The 27818-nt window shown below is 43.6% G+C and overlaps 1 protein-coding gene across 8 annotated transcripts in view; it reads right to left on the bottom strand.

The window, feature by feature from the left end:
• Positions 1–27818, bottom strand: part of LOC105689418 (methylcytosine dioxygenase TET2) — a 78698-nt gene that overhangs the window by 19263 nt on the left and 31617 nt on the right. For 5 of the 8 annotated variants that reach the window (XM_048651076.1, XM_048651075.1, XM_048651080.1 and 2 more), the window contains exon 3: positions 11155–11229. In XM_048651076.1, coding sequence (XP_048507033.1) covers positions 11155–11229 — 75 coding nt within the window. The other 3 variants (XM_025746735.2, XM_048651082.1, XM_048651081.1) reach the window with 3 other exon arrangements.

Raw genomic sequence — 27818 nt, 5'->3', positions numbered from 1 at the left:
CAACTCGTAACCACGTGGGTAATATACTTTCAGCGAAGTCTGCACGATGAGGATCCCTACGCGTCCTCGATGATCTTGGACTTGATCTTGGGATGAATTTTACCGAAAATTTTCCAAACTACCGATAATTCCTACACGGTGCGCGACATTCGGATGCCCAAAGGAGGCGGTAAACGCTCCAGGAGGCTTACGGTAAAGTGAAAACAATTGAATTTCCTGCTCACCAGGACGTCCGTCGCATTATGCAGTATACCTATGCTTCTACGCTATGACTATTATCTCGGTTGAACTTGCGCTAGTTTTTTTTTTTACTATCGACCAACGAAAGTCGAAGGGTTGTCGCCGCGAGTCCAATGCCCCGTATCACGGTTATACGTACCGCATAAACGTACACGTATAAGAGTGAATGTATATACATTTATTAGGTTTATAAATAGTCTACTTCTAACTCCCATGCTTGGCGAGCCGGGGGAGTGGAAAAAGCGCACATGCTTCACCGTTCACGACGCCACCGACGACTATATGCAGTGGTCTTCGTTAACGAAAGCTCTGCGTGAACCCCCTGCTGCGAGGGATCGCGTTATCTTCGATTCTTTCCGTTTATTCTTTTGCTCGAGAACCGCGAGGAGTTCGCTCGACGGACTGAGGTGACTTCGCTGGAAAATCAGCTGACGAATTCGACCCATTCAAGGATCCATAAATGCAGGGCTTTGACAGGGGGGGAGGGTAGTACGTGACGCACGGAATGGAAATGATCGATTTACGAAAGAATACAGATAATCCGTTTACTTTCCTGTTCACCGAAAAATGTGTAACGCACGCGTGACACGCGATATCGTAAAAGCTGCGTATTATCAACGTAATGGCGACGAACGACGTCGATATTATATACTCCCGTATAACGATCCCCGGTAATCGATATCTGGAAATAAATATTATACAGACGTTCGAGCTAATGACGAACCTCGAAATTCCGTGATTGCCTAGGATATTACGTTAGTTTTTTTTTTTTTTTTGATTTTTTATTTCTTCTTCAACGCGCAGGTGATCAAACCGATCTATGAAATTTCTCGTAACAAATATACACCAACGTATCTGATCTCTTCATCTTCTTCTTCGTGGAGCACAAGCGTATATACTGTACAAAAATCCGGACTCCTCAGCCCTACGTTGTACACGTGAAAAAGAAAGAAAAAAAGAAAAAAAAATAGAAAAACGAAGGGAAGAAAGAATAAGAGAAAAAAAGCTTTTCAACCATTTAATAACTGGACGGAAACCGGTTACTCAGGCGTCCTCATCCGTGACTTTCGATGTAAACGCGAGGAACTGTCAGGGATCGATTTTTCGTGTATGTAGAGATAATCGAAAAGTAGAGAGGTTGGATTATAGTAGGGCAATGTTAGATGGACGTGAAATGATCGATTAAATTCAAGGATTCGATCTACTCGAAGGATTATCTGGCAAACTATTGTTGTATAAATCCGGTATAATTAACTATCCACCGTTACACCGTAACGATACGTTTGAAAGTTGTACAGAATAGTTAGAGGACACCCTAACTAGATCTTGCAACGGGACTAGCCGCGATATTCACCTAGATGCTCGAATCCATCGTCGAACGTGTGAGATTTTCATCGAGCAGAAAGCAAATGTGATGAAATAAATTTTTTTCCCGATGAATCTGCAGATTCCAAAGGTACGCCGTATAAAGCAACCGCTAGAAAATATTTTTATCCCGAGGGTAACTCGTGCGGTTCTCCGCAGGGTTCGGGCCTTTTAACGACTATAGGTAAGTATGAAAATAAAATACCGCCGGTACCTACACCTTTATACTTCCCTAATGACAAAAAATAAAACCCTCAATTTCTCTTCGCGAGGGTGTGGCGAACAATTAAAATCGCCGGCAGGATTTCCATTATATTCGTCATATACGTATGTATAGATTTTTTATACATCTATATTTTTTCCGCAACAGTCGTTACGACGACGGTCCGCTCGCGAGGGACGACGAGCGACGTGTTGAAACGGGAGAGAAAATTTTCAGGTGGATAAAAAGCTCCTTTAAAATTTTTTGGTCGAGTTCCAAGCACGGCATATCTAACTCCGGATGCTGCGGTCAAGAACACGTAATTTTCAACGGCGAGGATAAAATTTCGGCACAATGAGGGGTACGAATCTATATATACATGTGCTCCGAGTACGTACTTCCTTTTTTCATGTTTTTTTTTTCCATCTGGGGGTAATGAAATATTTTTCTATGCGGCAGAGATCGTTGCACGGAACAACGGGCCGCTGTTAAGATTTATGATATTTCGTACGATCGACACAATGCACTGAAATATCGAACAAAACGCGGAAAATATCCTCGGAGTGGACCCGGCGATTTTTTTCGCCCTCCCGTTTTCTAGTTTTCGCCTTTCCGAAGGATCGTCGTCCGTGCGACGGCTTTTCATACGTCAGTCAAAATTCCCGCGGGATCCTAACGCGATCGGAAACCTCTTGAACACGTTCAACGAAGTGTGCGGGGTAGGGCCTTCGGGGATTTCCCCCCTTCAGACCCTTCGCCGAAGCATCCCTCGATCCGGAATGCCGAGGGTCATTTGCCCCGTTGCGAGCTCTTGCAGGGTCAGAATCACGCGCCAACACCACGTGGCCCACCACGTGGTCTTCGAACCGTTTGGCTAAGCCCCGGTGGCAGCCATCCACTGAATTTCCTAGGACGAGCAAATAAGGCTGGACGGTCCGTTCGAAACAAACGCGGAAGCAGCGATTGTGGCTACCGGACGAAAGGAGGAAAAAATTTGGCGGCAAAACATGAACCCGTTTTTCGAACGGGTCTATAGTTTTCCTTCGCTCACGCGAGCGGCTGAAGACGTCCAAATAGAAACTGGAGAATTCAACGTTTCTAATCACTTCGGTTGCAGTACGGCGTTCGGTTGATGGCATGGGACAACGCGTGACCTGAATTCTAGAGAGTACGGCTAATTCTTGCGCAACGCGCGAGCAGCGGACTCCATCGTTTGACACACGAGAGCCTTGGAAAGGGCCTTGCACGACGGCGGCATCAAGGCTGTCCACAAATTATACAATCTTTCTTTACACGAAAAGTATATTAAAATTGATAGAATCGACGTATGGTAGTACAGCTTCTACTACCAACGATAGAATCACCCGATATAACTTCCATTACGTGAATAATCTGACATCGATCTGAATTGGAATCAAATCTCCAACTCGAGGCGTTTGACATCCGTAGTTCGGTGAGAACACTCCGAATAACTCTGTTGATCGGCTTCGTGGAACTAAACGTTCTCACGAACACGATATGTACCGTAGAGTACAGTTATTCTTCGTCATCGATCGCGCGCCTCACCGAGTCCGGCTTGCCGCGAACCGACGAGATCTATACCTGAAGTTTCGTTAATCGTAAAAATCGTGGTAACGCACGTTATCGAATTTCGTTGCCTAGTTCGGTAGGTACACCTATTACGAGTGTACTTACGATATCGGAGTGACGTCTGGTCGGTCAGTTTTCTTCTCGCACGTGTTGAGCGTTGTCTGGTATTTAGTGTAATTGAGAGAGCCCGACTGGTTGAGATTCTGTAAAGAGCGACTCCCTAACACGTGGTGCGTTGCGCGTGGTCTTCTCTGCTGCGACGAGATGCAGATCGAAATGAAAGGAAGAGAAACGAAAAACGGATAAAATAATCACCAAAGATTTTATTCGTCTTTGTACACCTTATCACGACACTTATTTGTATTCACCTTGATTAAAGATCGATCGTCGATCGCTTGAAATAATAAATAATCGGTGATCGATCTGCGATGGAAATTGAACGAAGATTATTTTTCAATTAGTTTCAATAACGATTATGCAGAGCCTAGCGAGGGACGGGGAAAAATCGTAATGGTCGACGGTTGATACTAGGTATATATATATATATTACTCTCTCGTGCAACAAATCAACGATCGATGAAAACGAATCTCGCGATGATCGGTGCACACGCGGTGGTACTAGCGTTACGGAGAACGATCTACAGCTTTCGAAACTCGATATGTTGGATACATGAGTCGAGACATCGTGCGGCACAAGGAGAGCAGCGATCGTTTGGAATAAAAATCGAAAACAAGTTTTACTCGACTCCGAAAATATGTGAAACTCGTACGCGAAGGAGTAAATAATTCTTCCGTATGTAAATTTTCTCATTTGCAACGAGATGATTCTGGATAAATAATAGAAGCGAGAGGAGGATGGAAAAAATTTTATTATTCCAGAAGACGAGACAAGAAGAAAATATACTCCAATTGTATATCGTTCCAATGTGAAATGATTAAAGACGAAGGGGAAGCGTACGAGTGTCTCGTAATCACGTCCACCGTATCAAATTATTGTACATCCCAACGATGGAGCGAACGAACGAACGATGGAGCGAACGAGCGAACGAACGGGTCTCCGCTCATTATTCATTATCGCATTATAAAGCAAGAGTTGGTTGGTTTGTTTAACGCCACGCGGCTGAGTTTCTCTTCTTTTCCATACCTATCGTTCGTTCTCTTTTTCTATCTGTACCGCACACACGCGTTTACCGAATAACGCACACACACTGTACGTCGTGCGAGAAAAAGCAAAAGGTGAGAGAGAAAGGAAAGGACAAAAAAAAAAAAGAAGCAAAATGGAACAACATGAAACGCACGTACGGCTGCAATTGGGACGATAATAATTATTATAATATCCACGGTGTACCGATGCTCAGCTGCAGTATTATCCGCCACACCCACAATATACGATAGTTTTTCACATGAAAATAATTCACTCGCGTATTGCAATTGTAATTATGAATTGGTAATGTTTGGCTAAAGTTTATTTCAATAAAATTTCATTTAGCTAGCTTAAAATCGAACTATGAAAAATAAAAGTTTCACTAAAAAACGCGCAAGCCTCCTCTAGTGTCTGGTGCGTATGTAAACCGTGCTTCGTATGCACGGTACTCGTTCGGCCGTAGGGTTCAGCCGCGGCGCGTCAAGTGCGCGCCTCCGCGGCTCCAAGCAACCAACCAGTCTCGTACAATTTCGTACGAGTTCGGATACCTTCGTTCTTACATACATACCCACTGAATATACGTACACCAACTTATGTACTACATAGATACGAGATTTATATAGGCGTATGTTGTATGTATATATATATATATATATACACGTATACATATACGTAGGACACCCGCGTTCGGTTCTCTCTCTCCGACTCCACGTATCCCCGCGAGTCGACGGATACGGATATATTTTACTCCGTCAATCCGAGGAATCTTTACACCCGTTTCAATAAGGTAAACATTTCACCCCCTGACCCTGAAGATGACCTCAGGCGGCACGTGATGACGACGAAGCTCCGAATCGCCCGATCAATTTCCTCACTCTTTCCATAGCGCGTGTAGGATACGATATACGTTCACACGTTCGAACCGTAAGGGTCATCTCTCCGCAACCGGGAATAACGTGAAAACGATCGCCCCCTCGAACGTTTCGATTCGATCGGTCGGACTTCCGGTCTTCTTCGTTACCGATCGGGGATCGGGAAAGAGAACGAGGAAAAGAGAAGCGCGACGCGATGCTCGCGACTTGAACGGCACCCTTAGAGATCCAGTACCGGATCGAAGGGTTAATAGAGCATAAATTGAATGCAAACAGTCGATGGATCAACGCTTGAGTTGGCCTTCGAACAAAATCGCATCGTAAGCCCTCGGAGTCGAGTCTACTCTATACGTGAGTACGTACCTTATACACCCGGTACACGTTGTGCCTACTTGTTAGTCGGTCGTACAGTCAGTTTAATGGAAAGTGGTCGCGACTAATAAGTGTACGTACCGTCGTGTGTACCTCGGCAAGGTGGGAACTATACGCGCGTATCGCTTGGAGTTGCAAGTGCAGGGGGACGTGCACGTACTTGCGTCATTTCTCAGTTGAATGGCGGTAAAACCGGACCAGGTACGATGCCTACAGACGTGTACGAAGATCAGAGTCCCGAGGAGCTCGCGGGTGGCGGTTTGGCTTTCGTTTGAAATAAAAAGTTGAGACAAAAATTATTCGTCATTTTTCAGTAACGATATATTGCCGCGGAGGTATCGTATATGTACGCACGTCAAGTAGGTATAACCGGCGGAGTGGCGCAAAGGTACAAAAACACGGCGTATCGAGCACTGACCGCGAGCATGAAACAAGACCGCCCATTGTTCTCGCTATTTTTAAACGACAAACCCTTTACGGCCTCAGACCTGATTGATTGTCCTCGAATTAAAAATGAATTATGGAAATCGATTGGTCACAGTCCCCCTCGGAACCGCGAGCCTCGTACGTGTATAAGACGGGGCTAAAAACAATCGCGAATTCGCAATTGACCTGCACGAGATACGAGCGCGACTGCGTTTTACAACGCATACGGGTATACGTATGTATACGCAGGGTGAGCGGATCGCGCTTCTTCACACGCTTCGCAGCGTGGGGCGAAAGGAAGAGAAGAAGAGAAAAATTTCTCTTATCGTTTTTCCAAATAACATCGGGACGACGTCACGCGGAGTTTGGAGTTGCTGCGTCGGTATGGAAGAATCGTATATAATACGAAAACAGTAGAAATGAATCAGCCGAGACCGAAGCCTATAAATAGCCTCGAACCTTTCGGTTTCACTTCGTGACTAATAATACGAGCTTACAATGCTTCGCCATATACTCCGCTGTGGTCTTCGAAACTGGACTTTTATATCTTATCTCTCAAAAGGACGAGATAAGATAATGAACTGGTTCGACCGTGGCAGGTATCAAAAACTCTGCTCAATTCTCGATACTCCGTTACGTGCGCTAATTCGAACGAAAAAAAAAAAGACCTCCTGTTATGTACAATAAGTATACGGTGGCGATATCCCTAAACGGATTATTCGAGATTTTCTTACTTCCGAACGGGCGGAACGCTTGTCAACTGAAATACGAAAAAAAAAAAATGAAATGGAAATAATCCCCGTACTTCCGGTTTGCGAGTGGCGACGTTTATACCGCACTTATTACGCTCGCACGTAGGTTAAATACGTTCTTCCCGACGACTCCGTGAAAGTCCTTTACATTTCATCTTTTTTTTGTTTTTTTTTTTTTTTGTTTTTCGTTTTTCCTTCTTCTAGTACTCGAAACAAACGTAAGCGTAGGCTACTTATAACGCCGATGTAGGGCACTTATCTCAAGCACTGTAGCAACGGTAGCAGCGGTAGCACTAACAGCAACGAGGTAGAAATGAGGGAGTGTTTGAGTGTAGCTGGAGTGATGGGAAAATGAAACAATTGGTTGCACTGCATGTATATAATATATATTATACGATATGCAAGTTTTAACGTTGCGCTTTTTTTGCCTTGCTTTTCCCTTCTTTTTTTTTTTTTTTTCGAAACGATAACGGAAATTGTAAGTACATGGAAGAGTTTCAATGATGACCTATATTTTTGTTCAATAAAGACGTTGCACGATACGAGGTCGACTGTACATCGAGTCATAATCTACACCACACACACGACTGTATCTAACCAGAAAGCTAGCTGGCCGTGGTATGTTTCTCTGATGAATTAGAAACTACCCCGAACTGATATAACCGGCGAGGAAGTTTAATGGTCGCAATTTATGACATCATTAGACAGTAATTAAAACCTCATTAATCATCGAACAACCGTATTATCTAATAGACACGTAAGTATAACGGATGTTAGTTCTGTACTGTGTATAGGATCACTGTCCGTATGAAAATTAAAATATCATTTTGTGTCGGAGGGTTGAATTATCGCGACGCGCAGAAGTATGCGAGAGAGAAGAAAATCATTTTTGGAACTGTTTAAAATGTACAGATACACATAAATATACATACAATCTCATCGTAAACATCGGGGCGGTTGTCACGTGGCAAACGATAAGACAATTCTTATCGGGTCAATAAAACGTGCGGCCCCGTTCAACTGTGCATGTATGTATACCGTATTTGAACTATGAATCGACAATAGAATTAACGAAACACATTAGAATTTTCGAAAAAAAAAAAAATAAAAATGAATTTCAAGATGAAGCCGAAGTATATGATATGCAAATTGCATATTAGCGAAACTTAGCGAAACGGTTTGAAAGGTGTTGATATCGTGACATTCTGGAAAAGTACAGAATTCTAATACTTGAGTTGAAACATAAAAGGGGTAAGAAATTTGCATTATGCGCGGTTGAATCGATACAATAATATACGTACGTACAACGAAGCATATATATATACAGTCTGATATATGCACAGTGTTTCATGTTACTGGTTCATATATCGTTCGGATCCCGTACCTATATGCATACACTCTGTTCAAAATGGTGGCCCAGGACTAATGAAATTTAGCTGATATCAGCACAGCTGTACCTACGTGTAGAAGGCGATGCTAATTACTATTCGGGATATAGTTGGGTGTACATACACGTATACCTAGTCTACGTGTATGGAGTGTATACCTATATACACACGTACATAACTAACTTTGCAGCTGCTTCGTTATGTTCCGTATAGCTGGATCTGGCAAACTGATCTCAAGTTTAATCATGTTAGTCTGTATCCCACCCCGTCGCGGGATTTAATTTTAGCGATTAGAAGGTCTTATGGGAAAAATAATTCTTTGCGCGATATCGACCGTGAATTTTTTTTTTGGGGGGGGGGGGGGGGGGGGGGCAAAAATGTCGAACGCATCGCGCGTTTCCGCGACTGGATTGTCAAAGTTCGCTAATATTCGTTATCAGTATTGGAAACCTACGAAGGTACGCGATCATTGGAATAAATGTTCTCACACTTGCATGTAACGCGCATCGCACGTACTCTGCGCGATAAACGTGGGTATGTGACGCTTGTGTGTGCATCAACTCGTATCTTCGTGGAAATGCAGTGCGATGCATCAGAGTTGCAATTTTACCCGCGAGGCGGCTTGGAGCAGGAAAATTTTAAACATGGCGGTGCAACGCGGACAGAGCCGGCGCACTCAGCCCCGATCAATAGCGCCTTGTTTAATATCAGTTCACAAACTCCGTACAGCCAACGTCAAGATATTATAAAATGTCATCTGCGTCCGCTTCGTTACCGAAGCGAAAAACGACCTACAACTTTTCCATTTTTCATACGCGATTCCGCGTGCGGATTCACCGCGACTTTTCCTCCGCATCGACCCGCGAAAGCGCGAATTATACGAACGGGCTCTATTACCCTTGCAGGGTTACGTGTGTGCGAATGAAAATTTGCACCGATGCATCTCCACTAATTTCCAGCGCACGGCCAGCCATGGAATAGAGGTGGCTGGTCAAGGCTGATGCATAGCGGAGTCCCTTTGGAAAATCGATTTTCATATGGCGGCTCATATAAAACCTAACGTAATATGACGCTCATGCACGCGCACAGGTTGGGTGAATTTTATATTCGACGTCGACGTAAAATAGGGCCAAGGCTGTTATACTCGTGGCGACGTATGATATTCATGTTTTTTTTTTTTCTTCATATTCGATATTTATTTCTTTTCAATCATTTTGTCTATTTGTAATCTTGACGCATTTGATCGGATTTATTCTTTTTTTCCGTTCATTCCGCCGCGGAAACGAGTCCGCGCATGTATACATAGGCCGATTGATCGGAGTGGATAAGGTATTCATTGATAAAGGGAAAAGGTTCCGAAGCGGGTGTCATTTGTCAATCCACATCAGCTCCAGCAATGTTCAATATATCTATGGCTCCAGCTTCGGAACGGAGTTGAAGAAACGCCAAGTTCGCCCCATTCGCAAATTTTCGGAAACCCTCCCCGGCTCGGCTTCCACGATAAAGTATATGCGAGGACTTTGCGGGATTTCGCACAATTTCCGACACTTCGCGAAATTGAAGTTTAATTTTCTAAATTGAATTACGGAAACTCGACTCCCGATTGATAAGGCCTCTGCATAATGTATGTAAAATTATAGTAGGTACCCAATTAATATAATATACGCAACGCATATGTATGAAACCAAAAGAAATTGAATGCAATGAAATGATAAAAATATTTGTTTTCTTCTTCGGGAATTTTTATAGCTGGAAACATGTACGTACGTTTGACGAATAAAATGAAACAAGGAGGGAGGAAAAAGAAAATAATATACGCGAACGTAAAATTTGACTTTTTAAAATTTTATCCTCATACACGCTAGCCGGCGGTAACGCGGTCGGGTCTGCATTTTATGGCTACATTCTGAGTACCTCGTAAACGCGTAGAGAAAAACTACGTATACCTTACTCTAGTCTTTCAATAGGTATATGCCAAGATCGTGAAGTATATGTGTTACCTAGATACACACGTAGATGTTCTAGAATATAGGTGTCATATACATATAAGTCTATCGACAAATCCATAAAACTTGTATCCAACGAAACTAGCGCAAAACCATTAATTTCATAATCTATATCTCCGATAAGAGGATATTTTTTTGGACGCGATGGATGAAAAATTTTGAATCACGTTCGTTAGTCACCCGTTATTACATAATCTTATTGGAAGGTTTGACTTTTTTCGTTAATGAACGGCGTATAACACGGCTAATTCGTTATACATACATATATACAGACGAATCGTTATAAATTTATTACTCGTGTTACGACCGTGAGATAGGTGTCATTTTCCCTATCGAAATACGAGACTGCAGCGGCAGGGAGTTCGCGCGCGCGTAACTCGCGTGTAGAAAACGGGGTTACATTTATTAGCAGTTAACAAGTAGGATTGGGTTAAAGTAGCCGCAGAAGCAACGTAGGTATACGGGACTCCGAGAAAATACCTCTAGAACGTTCGTACTAGTGCATACAGTCGCAACGTACGAAGGTCGGCTTCGAGGTGTTTGATTAGGCAAACGTGCATGTACGTTTACCGTTTGATATCGGCTATGCACGCGTCATCTGCGTGAAGAAAGAGAACGAAAGAAAAAAGAAAAAAGAATAGAAGGAGAAGTGGGACGATTTATTTATTCCATCGAATATTAAAATCCAACGATTAGCCGGATAACAAGTGCGTAGAATACTAAACGGGTACTTTCGGTTGAACAGCTTGTGAATAAAAAAAAAAGGGAGGTATATGTATAATGAGTCGGTGACTTACCCTAGGTGTTCCTTTCCCTCTGCCTCTGCCTCGTTCTCTGAAAGCTCCATCGCCTGTTTGCAGGTGATATAAATGCTGAAACAGAAGAGAGAGAAAAAAAAGGTTGAAATTTAAATTTGAAAAAATTCTCTTTCGACCCCGTAAATCACGAACAGCGAAGTCACATCATTGTTTATTATTCACAAGCGCGCGGTGCCGCAGGTTTTTTACTCCTATTCTCCCGCAACTCGTGATGTACGTGGGGGATGAGCTTAGGCATCACGCTCCCCGTTAAATTATAATTACAACCAAGGGATGGGGGGGGGGGGGGGGGGGGAGAACATAACGATAAAATACCCGTGCATAATACCAGTGTAGGAGATCCAAAATTTAGTTACGAAAAAAATTTCGAACCAAGGCTCGCCACCTTTTAATGAAGAATAACGGTGAAAAAAAATTGGATTTCGTACATACGTGTGATTTTTTTGGAGTTTTTTAGCATATCTTGGGTAACAAAAATCAACCCTTAAGAGGAAATTCAACCGGTAAAGTCACCAGCATCACGAGTTGGATGTGTAGTGGAATAGTTTCGCAGAAAAAATCTCATTCAGTCGAGAAACATGAAAGTAATTATTTGGGATTCGCATGATTTAGAAGATTTAAAAAAATGCGTGGTAAACAAAATTCCTGCTTTATCAAGCGTGGTGCACTGTAATAGAAGGAATTCCAATTACCGACGTCAAAAACTGAGAAATTATTGGAGCCACCGGTCGCCAGATGTCGACGTACTTTCACGCAGCTTTTAGCGCCCCCAACATATTATTCCACGAAGTAGTCGTGACAACCCTTAACGCACAACCCTTAACGCACAAGACCTGCGGGGAAAGCGCATGCGTTGTGTAAGAAAATAAGATGAAATTGATTTTTTTGCGCGCGCCGTTCGTGAAATTAAATTACGAGGGAACCGACGCGACTGACGCACGTAAGAAGTAAGATAGAAATTTTTTCGCCATTGTACAAATTCGAAATGATTTTCCGACGGGGGTGTTTGATACGCGGAAGATATTGGAAGTAAACTACACGCGGCTGGGGATGAGAGAAGAGCGGATAAGAAGAGGTGAGGTTCGGCGAAGCAGGTAAAAAAGATAAGGCTCGGGTGCTCGGAGGTGAAATTACATCTTTCGACGTTTTTCCATCACCGTGATTATTTAATTTGATATTTCAGGAAGTGCGCTTACTCGAGGCGTCGTAGGGTAGGAGGGGTCTCAGAGCTCCAGCGTGAAATCGAGTTAAACTTGAAATTAGACTTGCTTCCTTGATATTATATAAGATATTTGTCTTCGCAGAATTAATTTAATATAAACTTGGTAAGTCTGATTTGTTGTATTTACTTTCGAACGCTCATTCCACATCTCACGCAAAAGATTTATTATCATACAATCTCAATTTCAATAAAAAGAAATCTAGAAAAAAAAATGAAAAACAATAACAATAAAAACCGACGCGAAGCTTTCACCGAATTCCCAATAAATGACATCGCACACACCCAAAAAAGTCAACTCTTCAATTTTCATCCCCTGAGATCTCATTTATTTCCCTTTCGCAATGGCGCGCGGATGAATCATCCGCGCGCGCCTCTGGATCTCCCGTAAGTTCTTCCGTCTACCTAACTTCGAGTCAAATGGGACAAAGATAAAACTGAGTCATAGACTTTTCCCATATAATACATCGCGACTCGAACCTGATTTTAATCAGGACACGTGCAACTCTGTATCAGAGGAGATAAGTCTTACGTTATAATAATTATCCTCCGCGTGCTGCAGTCGAGGCTGCAGTATACATTTTCGAACCACTGAATATCAGGGTTTCAGGTAAATCCATCGGCCTCCCTTTCCACCTCCGTAGCCCCTTCGTATACGCCGTTTTCCTCAGCGTCCCGAGGGAACGGCAAGGCATGGGTGACCAACTACGGTCTAATTTCCTTTTACGCGCGCTGCTCTATAGTATATCTGTACCTACGTTTAACGTACGCACGGTATCTCACAGGTATTGTAGTTACAGCACGTGGACGCGCCAAATTGTTGATTGCACGCGTCCAAATTCCGAATTTAATCGGCTCAAGAGTCGATAACGCGCTGGTATACGCGATGTCAGTTTATCCGGAAGGTTCGTTTCGCCGTTCCGATAATTTCTTCAATTTTTATAATTACACGTTTCCCCCGTGTCACGCACCTGGTGAAAATGTACAATGTGAGTTGATGAAAAAGTAGTGTGTACGCCTGAGAGAGAGGGGTGATCCGTAATACGCGGCGGTAAATATACAATATCGTAAATATGTAGAGGGACATACATAACGGAGAAATGCACCGCTCTGCACGAACCGCTTGCAAATGCTTAGCGAAAAGCCGCAGGAGTGCCAATGAGAGCGTAATTAATCGAACAAGCCAAGAAGAGACTCGGTTTCATTGGTTCAGAAAGAATCGATGTCGCGTTCGCTGCTGGTTTTACCGACTAACGTCGTCGCTCCCTGGATCCGTCTATCCTCGTCGATCCCTTCCCTCATTCGCCTCCGTTCATTCGCCCGTAGTATTAGGTTTAAGAATATCGGCAAAGCGGATGGGGTGGGTAGAAATAAGGTGTAAGGTATACGGGTGTCATTGTACGATGAAGGACTTGGAGTAGCTATACATATAGCGCTGACTGACTGGGTCCGTGGCGACAACAATAATAATAATAATAATAATCCAAGCTGACACGGTGAGGTAATTTTCTTTCATCTTTCCAAAGTTGTTTTTATTTCCATTTTTGTTCGTTTTTTCATTTATTTTTGTGTTTTTTCACCTCTCCGCCCCTCTCTCTCTCTCTCTCTCTCTCTCTCTCTCTCGCGCCGCTGTGTTCCGGACGTTCAGAGATTCCGGTCGTGGATGAGAGGCGTACAAAGATTCGAAATTTAGCACCGTGGTACCATATTTTAATTTAACCAAGTCTCCGTAGCTTCCCTCAAAAGCAGAAGCACCGCCAGCAATGAATTATTTAAAATGGCCAGGCGTTGTTGCGTGCCCAGCCTGCAAACTGGCCCGATGACACTATCTCCCCTAAGGGATCTTAAAGAATACAACAAGCTTTACCGTCCTCTTCGGAATTTTGCGAAAAGACGCGACATTATCCCGCCGATAACGAAGACGTACGCGCCGACAACGACGTCGATGAAACGAGTGCATCCGATACGGTTAGTTCTTCGTATTGTCTGTTGTCCAGATTTTTTTCCCAATTCTCCTTTACCTCCGTTCGCGTTCAATTTCGAAGGCGCACGTTTCGTCTTAATAATTCTAAATAACGCAGGGTGTACGGCCGAGTTGATAAATAATAAGCGGTAGTCATCGACTGTACAGCGTTGCAGGCGGGTGCCAATTAGAAACACGCGCGGTGGAGTAGTGCGACTGCAGCAGCTGTTTCGATTCCCCGATAAGGTAATTAAAATATTTCGTAAATATACGTCGAATGTTCTTGTTTTTTTTTTTTTTTTTTGTTGTTTAAAAAAACCAACAACAACAAAACAGATGCACTTTCCTATCGATAGTCAAAATCGTGTTGTCCTTGGATTAATATAGTAATTGTAGTATACAGATGAAAGAAACGATGTCCTGCGGTGCTGCTACTGCAGGTAGCGATCAATTATTAAAACGAAATGGCGGACGTCAACATCTGCAATGTTCGGCGAACCACCCTTCGAGCACGTGTGAAAAGATCCGTGAAATTGATTCCTAATATCTGCGGAAACTGCGCGGCGACATATCAACAAATTTTTCGATATCGCAGGGTTCGATTTTGCCGTCGAATGTTATGACGATTAGATCGAACGAATGGATATTTTTCAGGTAACAAAATGCAGGCGAAGCGTATCATCAGGTAGAATCGAAAGGCGCATGTGGATCGGTAGCGAACAGCAGCAGAAACGGAGTCAGGGCAGCGGTAACAGCAGCTTTCAGCTTTGTACGGCGTCTTCAAACAGACTAAACACAGAAACAAGTCCAAATAGCTAAGGAAAGGAAACAGCATGGCGACAGCCGTCTGTCTTATTTGTTTAAAGTCGGATGACACCGAACATTTGCCCCAGAAGTTGGAATTATAACCAAACATGTCCCCGTGCAGCTCGGACGAAGGGACAGTGGGAGTCGTCATATTTTCTACTTTTTTTTTCCATTTCATTCCTCTTCATTTCTCGATTTTTCTCCTTATGCAGCAGCTCTTCTGGATTCATTCCACACCCGACACCCCGACCCGGCCCACGGTATCTTTCTCGCTGGCACAACCTTCCCATAGAAAATATTCTCATTCAAAGGAAACGCCGAAGATTCCTAACCGCTACGCATGTTTTACATGTTACAACGGCGTCGCATGAATCACTGATATAGTACAGACGGGCTATTGGAAGCCCATATAGAATATTACAACATCGCCGCGTGATGAAGTGCGGGGGAAAAAAACGACGTGATGCGGCGTAAGATCATTGTATAATAACTTATTCCCGCAGTAAGAAATGGTGTTTAAGGGATACATCGAAGGACGGAAGCGCGTGCAGCATATAACGGGTGACTTGTTTGTCGCGAGCATTTTCGGGCGAAGCCTGCGGTGGGGGGAAGGAAAGTTTTTGCTTTTCTTAGTTGTTTTTTGCTTCGTTCTTCGGCACATGATCCGAATTTGTCACGCCCTGGTATTACAGCTGCCCCTGCGGTATCCTACGCTCGCGCGTATTACCATTTTGTATAGGTATATATACCTATATATATAGATATTCGTATTTGTATTTGTATCTTTCACGCGCGGGGTGAAACGACGGGGAGAGGAAGAATGTATAATAAAATCAAAAATCCCTCAGCTTCCGGCGTAGCCGCGTACGGTACGGATCATTGAATAGACGGACGGACGGATTTTTATTTTTATGGCAGAAGATGAAAAAAAAAAAAAAAAAAACGTTCGCTATTGTTGTTCGATGTACAATCGAAGCGAAGTGTTTGTCGTTCGGTGGAAAAAAGACGCGAGACTTTCACATGTGGACGAATCTGCCGCGTGCGGCCGAATGAATTACTTGCTTATTTTTCTTCATTTTTTTTTTTGTTCATATAAATTAAAGATAATGAACAATTACACCGCGAGCGGGTAATGAATCATTATTCTGTTAATTGTCGAGCGGGGTATATAATGAAAGTATAAGTACCTACATGAAAATCCATTTCGAGTTTCGTCCAACTTTCATTTTGACCAACAATTTCACAACGACAGCTGGTCGGCGGCTGCGAGAACCGTTGCTCCCATTAGAAGCGCGACGGTTGAAAACTTGAAAGTCTACCAAAGGGACAGGTTGACGCACGGCCGACCAGTAGACTGACTGACTCAATGACATAGAGATAATATATGTCGATTTAATCAGTTTTTTTTTTTCTTTCTTTCTTTATTTTTTGTTTTTTTTTTTAATTATCCTCCCAGCCATACGTGTATACGCATCGCTTTTTTCCCGACGTTCTCGCGTCACGAGTCTCACACACTGTACGGCGAGAGCTGGAAATCAACCCTTTTCAAAGTTTCCTGTTTGGAAAAAATAAAGAAATCTAACACGTGGTAGAAATACAGATTTCACTCCCACTACCGAACGAGAGACGGTCTTTCCGAAACAAGAGCAGCGGCGAACGTTTATTTATTTATTTCTTCTCTCGCTTTCGTCTCTCCTCTCTTGTCTCGTTTTATTAGGACCGATGTAACAATGCTCGTTGTACGAGAACGCGCGTAATGTCGATCGATGCATTAGTGAAAATACATCAAAATGACGAATCGAATCCGCTATTAAGACCAACTGTCAACCTCCCCTGCACTCTCGCACGGCAGGCAATGCAGAAAAAAAAAAATAAATACAAAAAAAACAGGCAAAAAAGAACAGCGGTGAATCTTTTCACCAGAAATTGGTTTCGTGCAGTACATAGCGTAGTATAATACCGACATATGTACACGTATATATGTGGATCAAAACGAATTTCCCTTATTGCAAATAAAGCGCGTAACGAATCCCTCGCTTTGAAGACCATTAATTTTCGTCGATGCGAAAAGAAAATCGATACTGTTATACATTATATAGGTGGGTATAAAATATACGCAGGTATAAACGATTTAGGAGGACCGCAACGGCAAATCGACATGATTCAGAATCTGAACTGATCAAAAGACTGCGTGTAATTGCAAGCTTCTTCGGAAATCTCCAGGTGCAAACTTAAATAAGTAATCTTTGAAACAACGAGAAAAAAGCCAAACAGTGCATCTGCGCGGTATAAAGGATGTGCAATTGCACTTTTGCAACTTTTTTTTTTCACTCGACGCGGGATAATTGGATTTACCATACACAAAATGACGGTATATAGTCTATACTAGCAGACAGCGGTTAACGGTTATAATAATTATTTTTACAGCATTTCCGAGTACGCTTAAAAGTCTTTGGCAGTCTCGCATGAGCGCCTTCCAGCTGGCAGCCAGAGGCGGAGTTCACAATCAGCCTTCCGACACAAGGGCGCCTCGTATTCGGGCGCCAATTTACCTAGAAACATATCGGTGCCAAAGTTACGTCCTTATTCTACAAAGGATGCTAACTGCCATGCCGCCGCGAGTATTTCCAATGTTGTAACTCGTTTTTAGACAACTTCGTACATCCTTTCTGATTCATACGCGCGACTATGGATGTAGAATACAAGTGCGAATGAACTGGAAATTTTAGACTAAAATTTCGCGTCCTCGTCTTACGTTTAAGGCATCGCGGTGTGACGCCAAATCATTCATTTTTTTTTTTTTGTCGTTCTCAGATTTTCGGTTCATTGGGCATGGGAACGAATTTTCATTTTTTGTTATTTTTAATTAGAATTTTTTTTATCGGAGTCAATTTCCCGGTATACAAAAATTTGTATAGGATACCTCAAGGCAGTTTTAATCAGCCAAGCTGTCAACCCGGGTCGAACGCGACACGCGGAATGAAATGTTTATACATAGATTTATTTTTCCTTCCTCTCGTTCTTTCTTCCAATTTTGGCGTTTTTAACGTTAATATATTAGGGTGTTTTATTTTTAGGCGATATTTTTTTTATTTCCTTTCCTACCCGAAAGTCTGATATTTCATAGAAGAAGAAGAATATCCCTGTTGGAAAAGAAATTCCAAGTGAATTAGTGGCTTCGCTCATCCAAAAATTCGATTTACCGTTTAAATAACAGGGGGAATTTTTTTTATTTATTTTTTTTTTTTTGGGTTTACACTCGATTTTTCGGTGTTAAACATTTTTTTTCGGGAAATGACTATAAGGCTTTTGTAGGACATTGAATTTGCTGCAAAAAAGTTACGATGAGTTTTAGGTCTACGACTAATAGTTTCCGAGTTACAGAGCTTGAAAGGTTCATAGGAGTGTATATCGACAAAAATTGCCATCAAGGCCTGTATATAATTTGGAATTTATTCATCATACGTGAAAAACCAACTTATGAAGTTATGATCAACCTATTAATTATTATAAGTTCATTGTTTTTTTACTCAACTTGTTATCTATTATAGGTTAACTTCTCATTTAAGATGACTAAGTTTGAAATTATAGGGGTCCTGATGTCAATTTCTATCAACATGCACTCCCTATTCTCCACCATTCAAAAGCTCTGTAACTTGAAAACTATTGGTCGGAGAGCTGAAACTTATTGTAACTCTTTTGTGTAATCGCCGGACTCTAAATTTTCCGGAGTCCAACGAATTATGTTCCTTAGACATACATATCCCCTCCTAAAGGCTTGAAATTCCGAGAATCGTATGAGTTTATATTCTTATTGGCGTTCGCCGTCCAATCGCTGGACGCCTGCTCTTCTAGGGGGGGTGAGAAATGAGTTACTCTTGCATACATTGTATTTCTGAGATTCCTAATGGCTAATCAATTTGCGAATAGAATGAACTTGTACTTTTATGCGCGTTCGGCCAATCGCTGAACTCTAAATTTTCCGGAGTCCAACGAATGATGTTTCTATGACATACGTATCCCTTCCTGAAGGCCTCAAATTCTAGGAATCGAATAAGTGTATATTCTTATTGGCGTTCGCCGTCCAATCGCTGGACATCTACTGTTCTACGGGCGCGAGAAATAAGTTCCTCTTGCATACATTGTATTTCGAAGATTCCTAATGGCTAATCAATTCGCGAATAGAATGAACTTGTACTTTTATGCGCGTTCGACCAATCGCTGGACTCTAAATTTTCCGGAGTCCAACGAATTATGTTCCTTTGACATACGTATCCCTTCTTAAAGGCTTGAAATTCTGAGAATCGTATGAGTTTATATTCTTATTGGTGTTCGCCGTCCAATCGCTGGACGCCTGCTGCTCTACGGGGGTGAGAAATGAGTTACTCTTGCATACATTGTATTCCTGAGATTTCTAATGGCTAAACGATTTGCGAATAGAATGAGCTTGTACTTTTATGCGCGTTCGACCAATCGCTGGACTCCAAATATTCTGGAGTCGAACGAAATAAGTTCCTTAGGCTTATGTATCAAATATCCCTCTCGAAGTTGATCTTCCAACACATTATAACTTCATAGATTAATTTTTTACGTATGAATAATAAATTTCAAATTATATACAGGTCTTGATGTCAATTTTTGTCAACGTACACTCCTATGCACCTTTCAAGCTCTGTAACTCAGAAACTATTGGTCGTAGAGCTAAAACTTATTGGAACTTTTTTGCAGAAAATTCAATTCTCTACAAAAACCTCATAGTCATTCTCCGATAAAAACTTTTTCTAATACTGAAAAATCGAGTGGGACCCAAATACCATTTCTCCCGCAGTGTTCTTTAAAAGGGAAATCGACTTTTGGGTGAGCGAAGCCACTAATTCGCTTAGAATTTTTCTCCAACCGCAGGGATATTCCTCTTGTTCTATGAAGTATCAGATTTTCGGGTGCGGAAAAAAAAATAAATAAACAACGCCAAAAAATTAAAAACCCTAGTGAATATAACACGCGAATGAGACGAGCAAGTGGTTCTTTTGACTTGGTATTGAATCCTGACCTTACACAAGTCGGTATTCCTTGTCTCCCCTCGCATAGATGTAGCATAAGCCAACCTCCTTCCATCACCCTCCTCGTTCCGTCTTACTCTCACTCTTCCTCTTTTTCCCCTCTCTCTGTCCAGGTCGTTCCCCAGAAGTTGCAAGCGATCAAGATAGATCTTAGGGTAATCCTACTGGGATATCAAAAAGGGGACCCGAAGCCCATGCACTCCACGTAGCGAGGACAACGAACTCACCAAAAACATTCCCATTCGTACTGCTCGCATTTCCATGCCGCAAAACAACGATCGTCCGCCAGTTTGACGGTCGGAGATGAGCGGTCACTACTCGCACTACCCCGAATCGACGCGCTTGTATCGAACGATGTGAAAAATTAAAAATAGCACAGGGGTTGTTTGACGGCTGAGGTTGTTCGTATCCGTCGCTACTAAGTATACCCGACGTCTCGTTTAGCTCCGGCCAAAGCCCAGAGGAGAAGAGAGACTCGCCCACGCGCCCCTTATCCGAGGGGTGAGGTTTATTCTTGTACCAAAACAACCCCGTGGTGCAGCACGCGTACCACGAGGCGTCGGTTGGCATCGGGTGACGTCGGTAGCGTCGACGCTGTCGGTGTACAACCGAACTACCAACCCCCTGCAGACTTCCTTCCGCGTTCGCCACCGAAAATAGATGCCATGCAAATACTCCGCGGCTTCTATTTTTCTCGCATTATCCGTCCCCACGTTTTATTTAGGTCAACGATACGTATATTTAGGATATTTTTTCCACCGCTTTTTTATTTTTTTTTTCCATTTATTTTCTCGAGAAACTGGGCGACAATCCTCAGGGATGATGTAAGGATATTTCTATGCTTTTATTTCGTTATTTTTGTCTTATCATTTCCAAATTTTTTTTTTTTCTTTCTGTTTTCTACCAAAGATTCCCGTCGAGCGGTTCAGATTATATTCACACTAGTGAAGAAAAACGAAAGGCGCACCGCGGAGCGACCACCTGCTGAAAGAAAATAGCGGCGAGGCGCCTAGAAGCTGTCAGCGTTCCACATATCTAATCGAACCTTGACAGTAGTTGGAGATAACCCCGTCTAGCCACTAACTCGGATGCTAATATTTTGTCCCGACGTTGAGCAGACTCGAAATGTCGAAACACATGGCTGTAAAGGTGTACAGAAAACGAGAATGAAAACATCTTTTCGTTGGAAATGAGGAGCACGTTAATCGGGTGATAATTACAATTATATGGATAAAAATGACGAATCGCGGACGATGAACGAAAATAGAAAAGCCACGCGGGGTATCCTATGAAATAACGTTGATGTTCGCGTGACAGTGGTCGTGAGATATTTTGGAACACGCGGAGCGCGTGGATCGTCTACCACGTGGATATGTTATTGTTTTGGGTATACATATATATATATATATATATATAAAAGAGAGTGCGAGAGGGTGTTCTTCCCGGGTAGGGATCCGGAGCACGAGGGTAAGAGGAAAGAGGAAAGAGAAAAGCGTGGAAAGAGGGAAATAGAGGATCGGAGGGTCAGACACCCCACGATCTACCCTCTAGGAGGGATTTCATTCATGGCCCTCAAACCCCCGAACGGCTGAGGAGTCGGGACGAGGGCAAGCGATACATTACCACTAGAAAAGGGTAGCAGACGCTTCGAGGCACGTGATGTTTGGAGAGGGGACTTCTCCCGACCGTCTGCTCGCTCCATCCTCACCGTCCGTTTGACCGTTCGGTCATTTGACGTCTTAATATCTCGCGCGTAGCCGAAGGGTTTTCCTCTCCGTCTATTTCTGCTCTCTTCCCGGTCTACATTTACGACAAGGGATCACACGAACGTAATTGATACGAACGGTCGACGGTAGAGTAGAGTACAGACGAGATATACGTACGTACATAGATATAACTAAACTGGACAATCGCGACCCCAAGGTCGTCGCGAGTCATCGTCTATATATCTACCATTTACATTTACTGCAGGGCTTTGTAATCCCTGTGAATTTCTGTCCAAGGATACGCCATACCGTTGTATTAAGCCTTGTGTAACAAGGACCAGTTTCCACTGTAACGCTGAGCCTCGATTACCGGCGGGGCTTCATCGACGTTAGTTTCGTGATGAATAAGAAGTGGTTTACACGAATAAGGAACCGAGAAAAAAAAAAACAACGAGACACGAGAGAAAGAGAAAAATGGAAAAGGAAAACGAAAAAAAGTCCAAGAGAGAGAGAGAGAGAGAGAGAGAGAGAGATTTCGTTGAACGGTAACGCGAGAAGCGAGTCGTGTCTGACGATATACGTTTCGTTTACATCCGAGCGAGTCTCGGCTGCACGTGCACGCCGGTCTTTACCGAGAGGGATCCGTCAGCGGCGTACACTACTCTTCGGGGATGGCTGAGGTCCTTCTTCTTCTCGAAGAACCGTCCGCGCCAGGTGCCCTTGAGAGTAGTGACTCGTGCGAGGGAGTGGCACGCTTCCAGATAATTAACCAGGACCCCCGATTTCGGGACCCCTCTCCAAACTCTAAACTCTCTAGAATCTCGAGACTGCTGTCATGCCATACCGTTACCGACGCTGCCGCGGGGGACGACTCCCCTTCAGAACTCAAAAGTGTGGCACGAGCCGCGGAATGAAGAAAAAACTTGCCATTCCCCAACGGCCCGGAGTATCCCCCTTACGAATACACGCCCCCCCCTCCCCCCGACATACCACGGAGAACCGTCGTCCCGTCCGAATGTTGGATATCCACACCGATGGTATACGCGTATGATTAAACTTTTCAAATACTTGACTACAAGAAATTGCACTCTTCGATGACAAGATTTTTTTCGGATCTTTGTCTATATCGTAGAAGGAGAGTCCGAATGGGGGGGGGGGGGAGGGGTGACGGTGGGCGAAAGGATGCGACGAGGACCGAGAAGCAAGAGCAAAACTGCTGACGACCGAGGTAGGAAAGAGGAAAAGTGGAAAGGGGAGGAGGAGGAAGAGGAAGTCTTCCAGTTCCCCGTGGGACGGACCGTCGTCAGGGATGGAGTAGGAAGGATTTCCCTGACCTGTCCTCGACCCTGACCCGGACAACAGTCATAACACCACCCTAACACCTCTGTGCTCGGTGCTGAGGAGGGTCTTTCCACAACTGAGGGTCCCGGTCGCCCACTACGTCTGGTGGTTTACATTTTATCGCACCCCCTTGTCTGAGGGATCGCTTAGGCCTGTACGGGGAAATACCCCAAAAGCTGGAGGGCGAGGGTCGAACCCTGTATTGTTAATTGGCCTGTAATCGCGAAATATGAGGGGATATAGATGTGGATTAAATGCCCGCCTCGCACCACCGCAGAATTTAAATTTACGCCCGGATCAGAGATCTGAGCGGACGGATCAATCACTCGTATGAGATTTCCTTGATTCTTCTTATTTTTTTTTTTTTTTTTTTTCATTCTCATTCCGACTTTTACGCTTGGAACTTTTTCGTTAATTTTACGCGGGACGCTCGACGATGAATTTCAAGCAGAAATTATGAGAATTTTTTTTTTTTACTTTATTCCAAAGTGGTTCAATTCTGACCTCACAAGGACTCTTTGTCCGCCACTCCCTCGCTTTTGTTCGGACCTGATTTTTTCAAACGGAAATCTCCGGGGACCGATGAAAATCTCTCTTGGACTACGAAATGTCTGAGCTCAGCTTGAGGTCGAGATATCTATTAGAAAAAAAAAGAACGACCCAAGATATTTCCCGAAAGGGTTTTACTAGACTTCTGAAATGACGTTCACTACTGAAGTTGATTTATATCTCTGGATCTATAAGATAACTCGAGGAACATGAGAACGTAAATTAGCTCGCCATTTGTAAAAAAAAAAAAAAAAAAAACAACGAAGATGATATCCAGCAGCTGAGATCCTGCATTACAGTTCCAAGACGTTGCAGCGAAGAAGTGAACGTATACCGACATCGGAAGGATCTGACGCCCAACATAAATCAAAACGTCTTACCGAGAAAAAGTGGAAAACAAAAAAAAAAAAAAGAAAAAAAAAAAAAGGAAAAAAGAGATGAAAAAAAATAAGGGGCGGGAAAAAATTAGGACAGATGGTGATCCCCACCCAGAGCATCTTGCAGTCGTACAAGGCGAGTCCAATGTAATCATGATGCACATATATATATATACATCCCATTCGTCTGGGTATTAATTTCGAACGCTGCAATATAGAAACGAATGCGTTCGCTCTGTTATATTCCAACGATTTCTAAGATACGTGTTTTCCGTGCAGACGATCCTAGAGACCTCATTCATCCGTCTATTCGGTAGAACGACGCCGGCCCTCGAAATTATCTTACGCAAAGAGTGGCGTGAATTCGTAAAAGCAGTTGCATCGGATATACGCGATCGAATGATCCTCCTTTATTTTTTTCTCTTTGTACGATATAATCACCGAAAAAAGAAGCGAGACAGAGTCCCGTCGCTTTGATGCGTGTGTCTTTCCATCCGGATAATCCGCGTGAGCTGATTTCGAGTGACGATTATTTTCTTCTGTTTTTTTTTTTTTTTTTTCTTTTCTGCTTTGCTTTTCGAAAAAGGAAAACGGAGAAAAACATCGCGCGAATAAAAATACTTGAACGATTGGTGGCGATCGCACGTTCGTACGTTCCAATTAACGAAAAAAAAAAAAACGGCGCGAGCGAAGGGGGTGAATTACGAGGAAACCATTTAATCAACCTTCGTTCGTGAAAATCCCCGACGCGACGCAAACGATTGAATAAAACAAACACTTTCATCGGGGTCATAGCTCCGACGGGCATCGCACTTACGGCGGACCCAGGGGGTTGGGGGCGAGCGACCGGGCTAACGTTATAGCAGACGGGTATTTCTGAAGCGGCACGGAAGCGCACGCGAATACGTGGCGGCGTTATACATACCTATGTACCTATGTACGGGGTCATGTATACGTCTGTATATGGAAGCGAAACCTCACCCAAACAAACCTTTGACCGCAGGGTCAAGGTTTCCATCCCCCGTCCGGAGTACCGGCATCTCATCCACCACCCCCGGGAGGACCGGAGGCCGGGTACGAGCGGGCGATAGTAAATCCTCCTCTCCGGCCTCTCCCTTTCTCTATCCCGCTCGCGCTCTCTCCGCTCTTTCGTTTCGCTCATCGCCTCCAACGGCTCATCTTCTCGCCCAGACGATAGCCGCGGGCATTCCAGACAATGGGCTCTCTCTCTCTCTCTCTCTGGGTGTTTGGGTGTGAACGTTATAAGCGCGCGTCACGTTTGCCCCGTAGGTGCTCGAGGAAGCAGCCGCGGCGGGACTCGCCGGGCGTAGGTACGCGTTTCAAGCGTTCGCTTCAATTACGTCAACCCGTCCGCGCCTCCCTCGATTCCTTCCTTTTCTCGCCCTTTCCCCGTTAATAATTCTTCGATCGTTTTCCAAGCGAGACGCTAAGGCGATATCGGAACGTACCGAGGATCTCGTACGGATCGTCGCGAAGTAGGAGGAGGAGGAGGAGGAGGAGGAGGAGCGCGATAAGAGAGCGTTCGCTCGCGTTCGTGCGATATGCGTGCATTTGTGCATCAACACGCTACGGATGACACCGTATCTCTTCTTCTCGCTCTCTCGCTATGCGGTACCGCTAACTGTCTATTTCCTAACTTAATCCGTAACTTCCGATGCCGCAGCAATCTGACATCCTTTTTTATTTTCATTGGCTCGGCCGGCACTCAGCCGACTCTGTACGTGTACACGAGCGTACGCGACGTACACTGCGACCAACGGACGGACGCGAGGACGGACTTAACGGACGGCGGATGGACGATGGGCGATGGGAGTTGTTCCCAGGATTTTTCTATCCGCGACTGAGCGACCCAACTAATCAATTTATGTCGTTGCTGCGGTGCCGAGCGACCGAGAACAAATTGGCCGGCCATGTCAGTTGAGTGCGGCTTCCGTCGTCCACGTTACAGGTTCATAAAACCTGTTAAGTACCCAACCACGCGCATACAGGGTGTCCCTTTAATCTTCGGTCATCGTCAATTACACAGATAATCCGAAAAGAATCGGTCCCCGATGTAGACCTGCATGAAAATAGATTTTCAAAGAGGTTGAAGCGTCTCCCGTGGCTTTTGCTTCGACTCGAATATAATGTACGCGTTCTATCATTACGTGATCATCGCGCTGAATGATCATAAAATTTTGTATGCGTAATTTGAAAGAGAAAAAAAAAAAAAAAAATTAAAAAGAGACGGCTCAGCGGATCCGGCGTCAAAAATTGGAATATAATTCGGGGTTATGATTCCCGATCGAAAAATGATTATAATTACGCGGGACGAGATGAGTTATAAGTACTGCGTAGATCTAACTACTTGGAATAATTCGACCGATATGAAATACTTGAGAGTACCTAATTACATAACAGGAATACTCCAGAATTCGTTGCACCAAGCACCCCGTACATACCTACATACAGATATACGTACGTACGTACATATCAATTCACCCAGACATTCGCATCGCGTTATGAAGAAATTCTTTAGGTTCGCTCAACGAGAGAATGCTGAAAATTTTAATTAAACGAGGATAAAAGAATAAAAGCTGAGACGAAGGTGATATTGAGAATATGGAATAATTTCAATGCCTCACTTTCAGGCTTAAGACCGACAGAAATGACGAGCCTACTGATTCTAATACTTCGGACAAAAAAAAAAAAAAAGAAAAAGAAACGCAAAACCGTATAGACTCAGCTGAATATAAGCGTAGAAGATTTTCGTGCTCTCGTCCACTTCGGACCCGAAACACCCGAAACAGGAACAGGAAGACGAAAATAAAAAGTGAACGAAAAAAAATAAAAAAAATAAGAAAAAGTCGTCGCGATCGTCGTCCTTAAAGAAGAACTTCTCGGTTCTCTTCAAGTTAGATTGGTGTTAAAGCCTTGACAAATGCGGGCATCTTATAGCCGTGGGAAATGGTACCAAATATTTTATTTCTTCCACCCACCCTTATACACCGAAAACACACCCTCATATACCCGGCAAGTATCACGGAATTTACTCTGCGCGATAAAAGAAGATTCAAGATTCGTTATCTGTACGTCCACAGAAATTATCTGCCGTCTATAGTGTAGCATAAAACGATGATTGTCCGAGTAATTTTAGTGCTCCTCAAGTATCACGGCCGATACAACCTATACAAGTTTGGATCGAACTACGGAAGGTGGAAGGTTACGGGGTAAATATTTACCTAGATAAGTAGCCAACTAGCTGACTGACTCCGGTAGTCCTCCCGCCGACTTATATTCCGAATATTATTCAACCGACGACGTACGTACCACTACTCGAGTGCATGTGTGTATAGACACATGCTGTAAATGCATCATCGGCACAGGAAGAAGCGGCTGCCCCCGAAAATTCTACGGGGGGGAAAAAGGTCCTACCTAGACGTTATGTGGAAACACATGTGGATGTCGCGTGTGAGAGAAGAAATCCTGCGGAAGGAATTCGGTCATATAGTCCGTCTATTTCTGGAGGCAACCGGCGTTAGTTATTAGATATGGTCATACCCTTGGCGACCCGCGAACCGGTGGATGAGGAAAAATTTCAAATGAAATCGTAATCCCGTT

Source organism: Athalia rosae, chromosome 2 (assembly GCF_917208135.1).
Source record: "Athalia rosae chromosome 2, iyAthRosa1.1, whole genome shotgun sequence".
Taxonomy (NCBI): Eukaryota; Metazoa; Arthropoda; class Insecta; order Hymenoptera; family Athaliidae; genus Athalia; species Athalia rosae.
This window is presented reverse-complemented; position numbering and strand designations above follow the sequence as displayed.